This window comes from Hyperolius riggenbachi, chromosome 5, assembly GCF_040937935.1.
Source record: "Hyperolius riggenbachi isolate aHypRig1 chromosome 5, aHypRig1.pri, whole genome shotgun sequence".
NCBI classification, from domain to species: Eukaryota; Metazoa; Chordata; class Amphibia; order Anura; family Hyperoliidae; genus Hyperolius; species Hyperolius riggenbachi.
In genome coordinates this window covers 42,792,204-42,806,242 of record NC_090650.1, presented here as the reverse complement: position 1 = coordinate 42,806,242, position 14,039 = coordinate 42,792,204, and the positions used below count along the sequence as shown (strand labels likewise).

At 49.5% G+C, this 14,039-nt stretch overlaps 1 protein-coding gene across 1 annotated transcript in view; it reads right to left on the bottom strand.

The window, feature by feature from the left end:
• Positions 1-13,824, bottom strand: part of LOC137518156 (macrophage mannose receptor 1-like) — a 335,787-nt gene extending 321,963 nt beyond the window's left edge. The window contains exons 1-2 of the mRNA XM_068235568.1: positions 13,662-13,824; positions 1,363-1,758 (exon numbers count right to left, since the gene is read on the bottom strand). Coding sequence (XP_068091669.1) covers positions 1,363-1,758; positions 13,662-13,719 — 454 coding nt within the window. The 5' untranslated portion in view covers positions 13,720-13,824. The remainder of the gene's footprint in view (positions 1-1,362; positions 1,759-13,661) is intronic.
• Between the last annotated feature and the right edge of the window lie 215 nt (positions 13,825-14,039).

The following is a 14,039-nucleotide window of genomic DNA, read 5'->3' as shown; positions in this document are numbered from 1 at the left end:
TACTTCTTGCCTGTCAGTTGCTGGTTGTCTGCCGTTGCGAATACTAACATGTGAGCACTCAGACCAGTCAGATCCCACAGTGTGTTAGAACCAGGAGGACCTGGGAATTCACACTGAGCCAGATTACTATTGTGTTATATGTTAGACCAGTTCCAGGGTGTTGAGACCACGGACCTCACACCCAAGATTAGGGATACTGTGTCATTGCTGTGTTATACCTTAGACCAGTTCCAGGGTGTTGAGACCAAGGACCTCACATCCAAGCTTAGGGATAATGTGTCATTGCTGAGTTATACTTTAGACCAGTTCCAGGGTGTTGTGACCAAGGACCTCACACCCAAGCTTAGGGACTCTGTGTCTACACTGTGTTATACTCTAGACTAGTTCCCGAGTGTCGAGATCAAGGAGCTCACACCCCAGTCTAGGATTCTGTGATATTTATATGTTATGACCTTTTGCTCTGTCTTCTGATTCAGTACCTTGCATATCTGTCTATCTGTTGCCAGACCCTGCCTGTACCCGGTTACTGAATCAGTCTTCTTTCTCTGTATCCCATCAGCTTGTGTGTTGCCGACCTGGCCTGCCCGACCATCCTAGCTGTCACTCTCCTTGAGTGTTCAGTTCAGTTGATCAGTATTAGCAGTGACACCATTCCACCAGGTGTCAGCTGCAACCAGGACTCCCGCACCTCGGAGAGTCCGGTCTGTTAGCAGCCAGTGGTCTATTCCTTTGGCTGCAGTACAGTTCACCATCTAATACTGCTTCCCTGGTTACTAGGTCCGTGCTATCTAAGAGATAGTTTCTGCACTGCCCAGGGCCACCTGTCCCCCAGGTGGCTTTTGGCCGAGTCACTTATATTTCCTGCTCCTCAGGAGATAGCCTACAGTTCATCAATCACATTACTCATTAGGTGTCCAGAGGTTAGTCATACCTGTATTATTGGTGATTCTGCAGATCATCCATAATCAGGTATACATCTGTATCGTTGATGATTCTGCAGATCATCAACGATCAGATTCTCTCTGTGTGCTGACACCGATCGTTACAGGGGGCTTGAATCAACGAACTGGGATTGTTTTTCCCGTTCATTGAACTCTGTGCGAGCGGGCGGCGGCGTGCACGAGTGCTGGTGCGCGCGGACGAGCGAGCGGGAGCGCGGACAGCGGCGGGAGCGGCGTCAGGTGCGGATTTCTCCATCTCTTGGTGTTAACATGGTGGAAAAAGGGACGGAGAAATCCGCACCGCTGGGGGTAAAGTGGTAAAATAAGGATGAAGATAAAGCTATTGCCTTTGATCTATTATATTTGCATACAAGTCTGAATTATTAGAATCTCGTTGCCCATCTCTACTAAATTGCCTTACCTTGATAGGCCTTCTCACACAGGTCATCAGAGGTTCCATAGATCTTCCATCGGCTCCAGGTTCCTGTTCCTTTAAAAAGAATCACTTTATCTTTGGTGTTACCATAGTGCAGGTGGAGGCTTTCCCCCAGGATTCCAAACAAAGTTTCATTTTTACACTCCCATTTCTGGAGCTCATTATCACCATCACAGGAAGCCAGCATGACCCCAGCCAGGTCTTTCTTAGAGGACACTGTCAGGCATTGCAGCACCGCCATGTTTATCAGTTGGTCGTCCGAAATCCAGCGGAATTTTTGTGCATTATTGTCTTCTCTGCAGGCGGCGGCCATAATGTTGCTATTCTGAGCTTCTAAGCACATGTCATGGTCTTCATTGTAGATTAAAAATGTGTCAGATTCTGCAACATAAAATTTTAAATTGTGGGTCAGTTTTTTATTATATTTCAAAATTGCACACTGCACCAGGTTTGCACGATATACTCAGGGCTGGATTTCTCTACATCCAATAAGAATGTAGCATGCCGGGGAAGGAGGAAAGCACTAACCATATGCACAGATGCTATAAATGATGATACATCTGATGTAGAGTAAATCACATTTGCTCACAGTGATCACAGGGTAAGGAGCCTATGAAATTGGCTCCTGACCAGCTCATGGAGAGAGAGTGGGCCTCAGCGACAGGAGAACGGCACAAATAGCGAGAGTGACTGGTTCATGTGGCGTGACATTGGTGAGCATCATCTTTGTACCAGAAAGTCACTGGTCCTTAAAGAGAACCCAAGGTGGGTTTGTGACATCAATATTAGGGCACAGAGGCACATTCTGCATGCAATGCCCAGCCTCTGTGTCCTTACAGTGTGCCCCCAAGTCTCCCCCCATGCTCTGCTGTCCCCCATTATAAAAAACGCCAGGCTAGCGACACAGATTGTTGCTAGTCGGCTGTTTACCATTTTGCTGCCACTCAGCGCCGCTCCTCCGCCTCCTCTATAGTGCGGCTCCCCGCCTGTGTCACTTCCCTCCCCGCCTCTCTAAGCTTCCTCCAATCGGCTTACAGAGGCGGGAAGGGAAGGGACACAGGCGGGGAGCTGCGCTATAGAGGAGGTGGGGGAGATAATGGGGGACAGCAGAGCATGGGGAGAGACTGGGGGCACATGGTAAGGACACAGAGGCCAGGCATTGTACGCAGAATGTGCCTCTGTGTCCTAATATTGATGTCAGAAACCCACCTCGGGTTCTCTTTAAGGGGCCAGAGACTGCTGGTAATTAAGTGGTTAAAAGCAAGAGAAACAATAATCAGGTGACCACCCCTCTGATTAATATGACAATAGGGATAACAGGAAAAAAAAAAGGAAATTAGGATTTCAGCTCCACAATCATTATTACAGTAATTGTAAAACATAACTTTGAATTACAGTTATGGAGTAATAAACAAATATGACAAAATAATTTTAAAAATCCATGTCACGTCGATTGTGCAGTGATTGGCCTGACGCATGTTTTGCGGTCTGTGTAAGAGCTGCTTCTTCAGAGGCAAGTTCAAAGGTTATTACAGGAGGCAGTTAAAAACATCATTAGAAAGAAAAACACAGGGAATGGATAAAATCCTCTCCCATAGCTCCCAGCTGTACCTCTTTTTGGAGGGACAGTCCCTCTTTGGGGGCCCTGTCCCTCTATCCCTCTTTCCTCCTCCTTTGTCCCTCTTTTTATGTAAATATATATATATTTCTCTACTAAAAAATGTGTTTGACTCTAAACTTTATTTTCCCATCCTTTAAATTGATATAGTACTAATTTTAAAATGTTAATATGAAGAAAAATGAACCAGGATACAAAGGACCAGTGTGGTTTGAATTATAAAACAACATATTTTTCTTATGAAATCTTTATGGCAGGGGTAGGGAACCTATGGCTCGGGAGCCAGATGTGGCTCTTTTGATGGCTACATCTGGCTCACATGCAAATCAGTAGGAGTTGATTCACTAAGCTACACTGCTCAAGCAGCGCAGCGTAGTGTGGCAGCACAAGTAACATTTTCAAAGTAGGCATGCTTGCTACTGCTGTAGCGTGCACTATTAACTTACTTGCACTACCCCAAAACTAACAGCTGCTCCAATTGTCCCACTCTGGGCATTGTCAGGTTCAGTGACTTTGTAGGACGAGATACCCGAACACTGATAGGCAGCCTATTGGGCCAAACTGCGGGGATCTAATCCTACAAAGTGAATCAACCCCCAAGTCAGCTAGCTAATTGCACAAGCTGTTAGTCTGTATTTCTCCTGTCTGGCTCTCGGGGAAATTGCTGATGTTGCTGAAAGCCAAGAGAAGCTTAAGTCGTGTCTGACACTTCCGCTGCCCAGCGAATCAACTGTATACACATCACCATGGCAACAGGGACGTGAGCCCTACTGTCCCAGTTTAAAACATATTGTATGACTCTCATGGAATTACATTTTAAAATATGTGGCTCTCAGCCAAGAAGGTTCCTAACCCGCTGCTTTATGGTATGCGTGACTAGTGGTGTGATGGGGTCGTGATCAGGGGTGTGGCAGGGGCGCGGCTTAAGTGTCCCTCTTTCTCATCTCAAAAAGTTGGGAGGTATGCTCTCCTATGCATCAGATATCCATTTTGTCTAGTCAAACCTGTTGGACAAGTAAACAGTTTCCCAGCATAGTAACTGGGTTGGTGAATGACTGTATGTAATGTATTGTAGGTTGCAAAACGCAATCACAGGCAGGGAGGCCAGTAGGTGTAAATGAATGTCCAGGGTCAGGGTGATGTCAAAGAAATGCACTGCGTGGCTGTAATGAGCAGATGTACCCTTTTTACATGTAAGCCTTTAAGTGGATTTACAGTAACCCCAGTAGAGTCATTCAAATTTTTTGGTCCACAATCTCCAACAACCTAAATTGGGACAACAATAATAATGTCACCATCATTAAGAAAATGCATCAAAGGATGCACCTCCTACAGCAGCTGAAAAAGTTTGGCCTACCACGAAAACGGTGCAGTTCTACAGTGCAATCATCGAATCCACCATGACTGTATGGCTCAGCTCTTGCTCAGTAATAGAAAAGGTGAGACTACAGCGCATCACCCGAACAGCAGAAAGAATACTCAGCTTTAGCTTACCTTCCCTGATGGACGTGGTGTCCTGCTTTGCTCCTGCAAATGTAATTAGTGGCGGCATCCGCCCACAGGTATCACTCAACTCCTCCCTTGAGCCTGCGGCAATCGGCTGCTTCTGTCTCTCCTTCCTCCTAGTGCTGATCGTGTCTGTAATGACACGACCAGGAAGTGCCAGCACTAGGGGTAAGTAGACAAAAGCAGCCGATCGCCAGAGGCTCAAGGGAGGAGGCGAGTGATACCCGCGGGTGGCTGCCGCCGCTAATTACATTGAGCAGAGCCGGACACTGTAGCCACGGAGCATACACCAAGGAAATGGAAGGGGACAGCAGCTTTTGGGGGAGAAAAAGTGCGTTTTACAGTCCGAAAAAATGCGTATTTGAAGCTGCTGGTGTCTCTGGAGTTCAATGAACATCGAGGTGCAGGATCCTCCAGAGAATTGCAGTTATGCATAAACTTTGTTTACTGATAAGTGCTGTGCAACCCTCAATGGTCCAGATGATGGATGGAGTGGTGGATGGTAGGTGGAAGACCACCATGTGCCAACAAGGCTGCAATTTCAGCAAGGAGGCGGCAGAGTCGTGCTTTGGGCTGGAATTATAGGGAGAGAGCTGGTCGGTCCCTTTAGGGTCCCTGAAGGTGTGAAAATGACCTCTGAAAAGTATATGGAGTTTCTGGCTGACCACTTTCTTCCATGTTACAAAAAGAAGAACTGTGCTTTCCGAGAGAAAATCATCTTCATGCATGCCAATGCACCATCTCATGCTGAAAGTAATACCTCTGCATCATTGGCTAGTTACTATCGGCATAAAAGAAGAGAAACTCATGGTGGTGTGGCCCCATCCTCCCCTGACCTCAATCACGTTGAGAACCTTTGGAGCAACCTCAAGCAGAAGATCTATGAGGGGGAGGAAGGTTACATCCAAACAGCAGCTATCTGGGAGGCTATTCTGACATCCTGCAAAGCAATTCAAACAAAAACTGTCCAACTCTCCAAAGTCTGGCCAATTTTAACACCCCCATGTAGTGTGAGTTTACTTACACAACCTGTTCATAGTTTTTAAAATCTGTTGGGCCTGGTGTTGATGCATGGAAGTGGTAAAATTGGCCAATCAAAATTAAATGTGTATGCACCCTTACTATATAACAAAATAACTTTGGGTTTCAACCCTATAATCTATTAAGCCTGTGTGACGCCGGGCGACGCCCAGTCGTCCGAGGATTCGCGGCCGATTGTCCGATCGCAACCGTGATCGGAAAACTGACATTCTTTATTTTTAAAATAGAAGTTTTTCCTTCCTGCCTTCTGAGTGCCTCGAGGCTAGGGTCAGTCTGGAGTGCTTGCACAAATGCAGCACTCTCGCTCTCAGCCAGCTGGCCCGTGGCATATGCAGTTAGTGGCTGAAGGCTACCATCCCTGTGGTCAGAGGAGGGGGAGGAGGCCGGAACCTCTTCCACCTGCTCTGAGCCCAGGTTCTGAGCAGCGCGGCTGCGTGTTACTGCCAGTACAGGTACACCTTCAGACTGGCACATACTGGCATTACTCACATCCTGGCTGCATGCATGAATTACAGTGACAGGTACAACAACATTTTCATCACAAACAATCGGTATATCAAACACAGGTACCTGTGACACAGGTACTATTGGACTCGGTACCCCTGGACTGGGCACATTCAACCCACCTCCCCCCTGTTCTTGCCCCTTGGTGCAAAGTACCTTAGTGTGGGCGGAGAGTCCGTCTCCCTCCTGGCAGTCTGAGGGGCTTGGGGCAGGTTCATAATAGGACACAAGCTTGCCCAGGTCGGTCCCCAACAAAACTGGGACCGGCAGTTGGTCCAGGACCCCAACAACCTTCTCTTGAACCCCCACCCCCCAATCGATGGACACCCGAGCCTGGGGAATGCGAGAAAGAGTGCCCCCCACTCCAGTGAGGGTAAGGTATTTGTCAGGGAGGATATTTTCCGTCGGGACCAGGTGCGCACGCACCAGGGTGACATCCGCTCCAGTGTCGCGGAAACCGGTAACAAGCTGGTCGTTCACTGTAACCAGCTGGTGGTTGCTCGTAGCGGAGTGGATCCCTCTCCCACCTGCGAACATGACGTTGTTGGGTGCTCCCGGCTGGGGTGCGCTGGCTGGCGGCAGTTGCCGTGGGCGAGGTGTAGGAGCTGGCGCGGTCTGCCTCCGCTCCGGGCAGTTAAACTTCATGTGTCCGGGCTTGCGGCAAAAGTGACAGGTGATGCCCTCTGTTACTGCAGGCCTGGACGCAGCAGCTGCGCTGGAGGGCCTCTGGGGCGCACGGCTCACAGAGGTAGGAGAGTCTGCAAAATTGTGGGACTGACCTCCTCTCCAGCTAGATGGGGCAGTCCTGCGGGTCTCCGGCACCCTGGTCGTTGCAAAGGTCTCAGCGAGGTCTGCAGCGACCGTCGCTGACGCCGGTCGGCGCTCCAGCACAAACTGGCGTACATCAGCCGGGCAAATGTTCAGAAACTGCTCCAGGACGATTAAGTCCTCCAGGACACCGTAAGACCCTTTAGTGAGGCCTAGCGTCCACTGGCGGAGTGTGGTGAGCAGACTGCTGACCACATCTTGATAAGAATCAGTAGATTTTTTCTGCCAGGACCTGAACCTTTTCCGGTAGGCTTCTGGCGTCAGCTGGTACTTAGTGATTATAGCCTCCTTTATAGCGGTATAATCATTGTCCTTTTCCACAGGCAGCTCTGAGAAAGCATCAAGCGCTTTGTAGCGCAGCAAGGGTGTCAGATGTCTGGCCCACTGGTCTTGGGACAGACGATACTGACGGCAGGCCTTTTCGAAAGACCTCAAAAACAAGTCAATGTCAGTGTCTTTTTCGATAATAGCAAATTTAAATTTTGCACTTACTGGAGCGGCAGTCCCTTCAGCAGGGAGGCTGGGCGTTGAACTCCGGCTGGCTTGCTGCACTTTCGCCATGTTCAGCTCATGCTGTCGTCTCTCCCGCGCCTCTGCAGATTGGCGTTCCTCTCGCTTTTGCTCCGCCATGTACTGCAGGTACTTGTCCACATCAGTTTCCATCAGCTTTTGCAATGCCTGCTGCATTACTGGATCAACATAACTGGACAGTCCAGTACTGGCCGGTTCCAGGCGAGTACTTTCAGGGGTTCTGGGGTCGGGGATCACACTGACAGCCTCCTGCGTATCTGTTGCCGCATTGCCCGCGGGTTGCTCAACCTCGGTACGCACAGGATCTTCAGTCTCTGGTTCCCCTCGACTTGCGTTAGATGAGCCGGTGTCCTCCACAGTGGACACCTCCAGCGTCCGCAGATTCTGGCTATCCCATCGGTACAAGTCCGTTATCAGGTCCTGCTGTTTCTTGCCGCGGATGTCCATGCCTCTCGCCTCGCACAGACTCTGCAGGTCGGATAGGACCATGACCTTGTAATTCCCGGACATTTCCATGCCAAATAAAAGAAAACTTAGGGGAGGGGTACTGGTTACACAGTCTCTCTGTATATATGAAAAATATATTGCACTCAGTCACTACCAACGAATTAGTTCGTTTCTCGATAGGGCTAATTCGATAGCCCTACCTGAGATACTATCAGCACACACAGATCCCAAACGCTGCCGACCACTGTCACACGAGCCCCACTGGCCGTGAACACGCAAAACCGTCCGATCCGATTCTAGCACACAGATTGAGAGCTATGGACGCAATCTGCGTAGAATTGGCGGAGTTTGAGCGTCACGACGCAGTAGGGAGCCTGTGAGGTTACGAAAATACACTTTTACTCCAACCCAGGGGTAGATTTGCCACCATCTCTGTTTTCTATCAGCCCAGAGATAACTGCTAACTGGCTATAGACCTGTGAAACAAACAACCGGTTAAAACTGTGCAATTCCTATCTATCTATCAAAACAGTAGCGTCCCTTCGGAAGTTTAGGTCTCGTCTGTGTATACTGAATAGAAGGTTTTACTGAGAGGTAAAGACCTTTTAAAAAGCCTTTATTTGTTACAATATAAATAATTAATATATACAGACAATCGTGAACAATTAAACGATGAGAGACAGTGATAACACAGTACATAAAAGAAAAAGGGATAAAAAGAACGAATACTTATGATTCTGTGGAAAGTCCGTTCGGGAAAAGACAAAGTTCCTTTGTTGCAGTTAGTTCGCAATATGGCCGAACCACATGGCCGTTGCTCCGCCTGCAAGATGGCCACTGCTATTTCCCCAAGCAGTGGCAGTCTTTTCGGTATGATGGAAAGTGGGGGAATTGGCTGGGGGTCCTCATGCAATCAGTTTTGAGCACTGACATTTCTGGGCGGAGTCTCAAGCTCAGCCCAGGGGCGTGTCAGGCAGTGAGTTCTCAGGGGAGGAACTTCCAGCCATCCACAAAATATGTCCAATTTCATACCCCGCCGGGGTTTTGTCGCACATGCAAACCGATTTCATATTCAGATTGGGCTGAGAATACACGTTCATAGGACATCAAACTTGCAATATTTGGGGCGCACGGGGACCCCATTATTCATATCTCAGCCCCTGCTCGGGTTACCTGGCTATGTCTAGTATCACCATATTCTACAGAATTAGGGAAACAAAATTATGTAATTTTCATATTCCTCCCATGGATGGTATTTGCAAAATGTGACAAAGTTATCAACACCATGCATTCCATACTCAGTTTAGTCGGTGCCGTCAAGACTGGGAGGAATGTAGGTGTCAATAGACCTCATGCTGTGCTAGCTTCCCCTGTTGAATAGACTCTGTTGGTATTTCAGCTCTGCCCAATTAGCACATTAGTGTCACCAGAGCTTTTCCGGGAGCCTTAACAGGATTTCTTGCTAAACCAGGTTGCTTTAGCCATATGCTAACGCAGGCCCATTCAGCCCTCATGGCAAAAGGGGGGGGAAGGCAGGAAGGAAAAACTTCTATTTTAAAAATAAAGAATGTCAGTTTTCCGATCACGGTTGCGATCGGACAATCGGCCGCGAATCCTCGGACGACTGGGCGTCGCCCGGCGTCACACCTCCCCCTTCCCGAGCTCTGCTCAGGGAGGTGTCAACAGGACGCCTTCCGTAGCAGCTATTGGCGCTGTTGGGTCGGGTTCCCCCTGACACCGCGACAGCCCATCAGCGTTTTGGTGTCGGCTGCCTGCTTTGTGTTGGATCGTAAAGTCGTACTGCTGCAATGACAGGCTCCACCGTAGGAGCTTGCCGTTGGTTCCAGCAGTACGGTTTAGCCAACTCAGGGGATTGTGATCAGTGACGATCGTGAAGGAGCGGCCGTACAGATACGACTGCAGTTTCTGTAGGGCCCACACGATCGCCAGGCACTCCTTTTCAGTTGTGGAGTAGGCTACCTCTCGGGGCAGGAGCTTCCGGCTCAGGTAGAGGATAGGGTGTTCATCCCCCTTTCCATCCACCTGGCTGAGGACTGCGCCGAGACCGTAGTCAGAGGCATCGGTTTGCACCACAAACCGACGACTGAAGTCTGGGGCCTGAAGCACAGGGGCGCTTGCGAGGGCCTGCTTCAAGGCCTGGAAGGCATTCTCGCAAGCGGGGGTCCAGCTAACAACCTTGGGGTGCTTCTTGCTAGTGGCATCGGTCAGGGGCTTCGCCAGTGTACTATAGGCGGGAACAAATTTCCTATAGTAGCCGGCGGTCCCCAGGAACGCCTGGACCTGCTTTTTCGTGATAGGTCGAGGCCATGCCAGGATGGCGTCCACCTTTCCCGTGTCAGGTTTCAGGGTGTTACCCCCCACCCGGTGACCTAAGTACTGCACCTCGGTCATGCCAATCTGACACTTACTCGGTTTAACCGTCAGATTGGCCATGGCCAGCCTCTCTAGTACCTGGGACAGGTGTTTGAGGTGTTCTTCCCAGGTGGGGCTGAACACCGCAATGTCATCCAGATACGCTACAGCGAACCCTTGCATTCCCTCTAGCAGGTCGTTCACGGCCCGCTGAAACGTGGCGGGGGCGTTCTTCATCCCAAAGGGCATCATCGTGAACTCGAAGAGGCCGAAAGGGGTGATGAAGGCCGACTTTTGCCTCGCGTCAGGTGCAAGTGGTATCTGCCAATACCCCCGGCTCAGATCCATGATTGATAGGTACCTGGCTGATGCCAGTGTATCTAGCAGCTCATCAATGCGAGGCATGGGGTAGGCGTCTGTAGTGGTGATGGCGTTCAGTTTCCTGTAGTCTACGCAGAACCGAGTTGTCTGGTCCTTCTTGGGGACCAGGACAACAGGGGCTGCGTAGACTACAGGAAACTGAACGCCATCACCACTACAGACGCCTACCCCATGCCTCGCATTGATGAGCTGCTAGATACACTGGCATCAGCCAGGTACCTATCAATCATGGATCTGAGCCGGGGGTATTGGCAGATACCACTTGCACCTGACGCGAGGCAAAAGTCGGCCTTCATCACCCCTTTCGGCCTCTTCGAGTTCACGATGATGCCCTTTGGGATGAAGAACGCCCCCGCCACGTTTCAGCGGGCCGTGAACGACCTGCTAGAGGGAATGCAAGGGTTCGCTGTAGCGTATCTGGATGACATTGCGGTGTTCAGCCCCACCTGGGAAGAACACCTCAAACACCTGTCCCAGGTACTAGAGAGGCTGGCCATGGCCAATCTGACGGTTAAACCGAGTAAGTGTCAGATTGGCATGACCGAGGTGCAGTACTTAGGTCACCGGGTGGGGGGTAACACCCTGAAACCTGACACGGGAAAGGTGGACGCCATCCTGGCATGGCCTCGACCTATCACGAAAAAGCAGGTCCAGGCGTTCCTGGGGACCGCCGGCTACTATAGGAAATTTGTTCCCGCCTATAGTACACTGGCGAAGCCCCTGACCGATGCCACTAGCAAGAAGCACCCCAAGGTTGTTAGCTGGACCCCCGCTTGCGAGAATGCCTTCCAGGCCTTGAAGCAGGCCCTCGCAAGCGCCCCTGTGCTTCAGGCCCCAGACTTCAGTCGTCGGTTTGTGGTGCAAACCGATGCCTCTGACTACGGTCTCGGCGCAGTCCTCAGCCAGGTGGATGGAAAGGGGGATGAACACCCTATCCTCTACCTGAGCCGGAAGCTCCTGCCCCGAGAGGTAGCCTACTCCACAACTGAAAAGGAGTGCCTGGCGATCGTGTGGGCCCTACAGAAACTGCAGTCGTATCTGTACGGCCGCTCCTTCACGATCGTCACTGATCACAATCCCCTGAGTTGGCTAAACCGTACTGCTGGAACCAACGGCAAGCTCCTACGGTGGAGCCTGTCATTGCAGCAGTACGACTTTACGATCCAACACAAAGCAGGCAGCCGACACCAAAACGCTGATGGGCTGTCGCGGTGTCAGGGGGAACCCGACCCAACAGCGCCAATAGCTGCTACGGAAGGCGTCCTGTTGACACCTCCCTGAGCAGAGCTCGGGAAGGGGGAGGTGTGACGCCGGGCGACGCCCAGTCGTCCGAGGATTCGCGGCCGATTGTCCGATCGCAACCGTGATCGGAAAACTGACATTCTTTATTTTTAAAATAGAAGTTTTTCCTTCCTGCCTTCCCCCCCCTTTTGCCATGAGGGCTGAATGGGCCTGCGTTAGCATATGGCTAAAGCAACCTGGTTTAGCAAGAAATCCTGTTAAGGCTCCCGGAAAAGCTCTGGTGACACTAATGTGCTAATTGGGCAGAGCTGAAATACCAACAGAGTCTATTCAACAGGGGAAGCTAGCACAGCATGAGGTCTATTGACACCTACATTCCTCCCAGTCTTGACGGCACCGACTAAACTGAGTATGGAATGCATGGTGTTGATAACTTTGTCACATTTTGCAAATACCATCCATGGGAGGAATATGAAAATTACATAATTTTGTTTCCCTAATTCTGTAGAATATGGTGATACTAGACATAGCCAGGTAACCCGAGCAGGGGCTGAGATATGAATAATGGGGTCCCCGTGCGCCCCAAATATTGCAAGTTTGATGTCCTATGAACGTGTATTCTCAGCCCAATCTGAATATGAAATCGGTTTGCATGTGCGACAAAACCCCGGCGGGGTATGAAATTGGACATATTTTGTGGATGGCTGGAAGTTCCTCCCCTGAGAACTCACTGCCTGACACGCCCCTGGGCTGAGCTTGAGACTCCGCCCAGAAATGTCAGTGCTCAAAACTGATTGCATGAGGACCCCCAGCCAATTCCCCCACTTTCCATCATACCGAAAAGACTGCCACTGCTTGGGGAAATAGCAGTGGCCATCTTGCAGGCGGAGCAACGGCCATGTGGTTCGGCCATATTGCGAACTAACTGCAACAAAGGAACTTTGTCTTTTCCCGAACGGACTTTCCACAGAATCATAAGTATTCGTTCTTTTTATCCCTTTTTCTTTTATGTACTGTGTTATCACTGTCTCTCATCGTTTAATTGTTCACGATTGTCTGTATATATTAATTATTTATATTGTAACAAATAAAGGCTTTTTAAAAGGTCTTTACCTCTCAGTAAAACCTTCTATTCAGTATACACAGACGAGACCTAAACTTCCGAAGGGACGCTACTGTTTTGATAGATAGATAGGAATTGCACAGTTTTAACCGGTTGTTTGTTTCACAGGTCTATAGCCAGTTAGCAGTTATCTCTGGGCTGATAGAAAACAGAGATGGTGGCAAATCTACCCCTGGGTTGGAGTAAAAGTGTATTTTCGTAACCTCACAGGCTCCCTACTGCGTCGTGACGCTCAAACTCCGCCAATTCTACGCAGATTGCGTCCATAGCTCTCAATCTGTGTGCTAGAATCGGATCGGACGGTTTTGCGTGTTCACGGCCAGTGGGGCTCGTGTGACAGCCTGGCACACACATCCAATTTTGATTGGCCAATTTTGCCAATTCCATGTAGAATGAGGGCCAGCAAAGTTTCAATACTATGAGTAGATTGTGTAGGAAAGCTTTCTTACTGTTGGAGGTGGTAAAGTTAGACAATCATTGGCCAATTCAAATGGGATGTGTGTGCGCACCTTTAGTATGGGTTCGCTTTATGAAAGCTGTGGCATTTCAGAAATTAATGCTTCCTTACACTCAAACATTTTTTTTTCAAAATACTCATCTGGTAAAAAAAAAGCCCATCAGGAACCTGTGCTTGTGTCTAATTATCAGAGAATTGTACTGACAGCCCCAACTCGAGATAGAATAACTCACCCAGCTGCAGGGACGGCCGGATCAGGTAGAGAAGTGTAAGGATGATGAAAGCCGTCATAGTGGATATCTCATTATTCTGCCCAGGTATGAAGGAAGAGGTGCTGATGTAAAAAGCTGTGATAGCCCCGGTTACACTGACTGGATCACCAGCTCAGTCTGTCACCTCTGGAAAAGACTGCTGAGTGTAGGGAAAGTTGTGGTTTCTAAATGATAAGGGAAGTATCCTGTCACATGGCACAGAATTAACAGGAAATCCCCATGTTTTGTTTTGCTACCAAGCTTATCATAAGCCAATTTCTATTGTCCACTCTTATTGTCCACTCTTATTGGCCAAATATAAAGAGCTCCAATTCTGGCAAAGCTGCACACTGGTTCTTA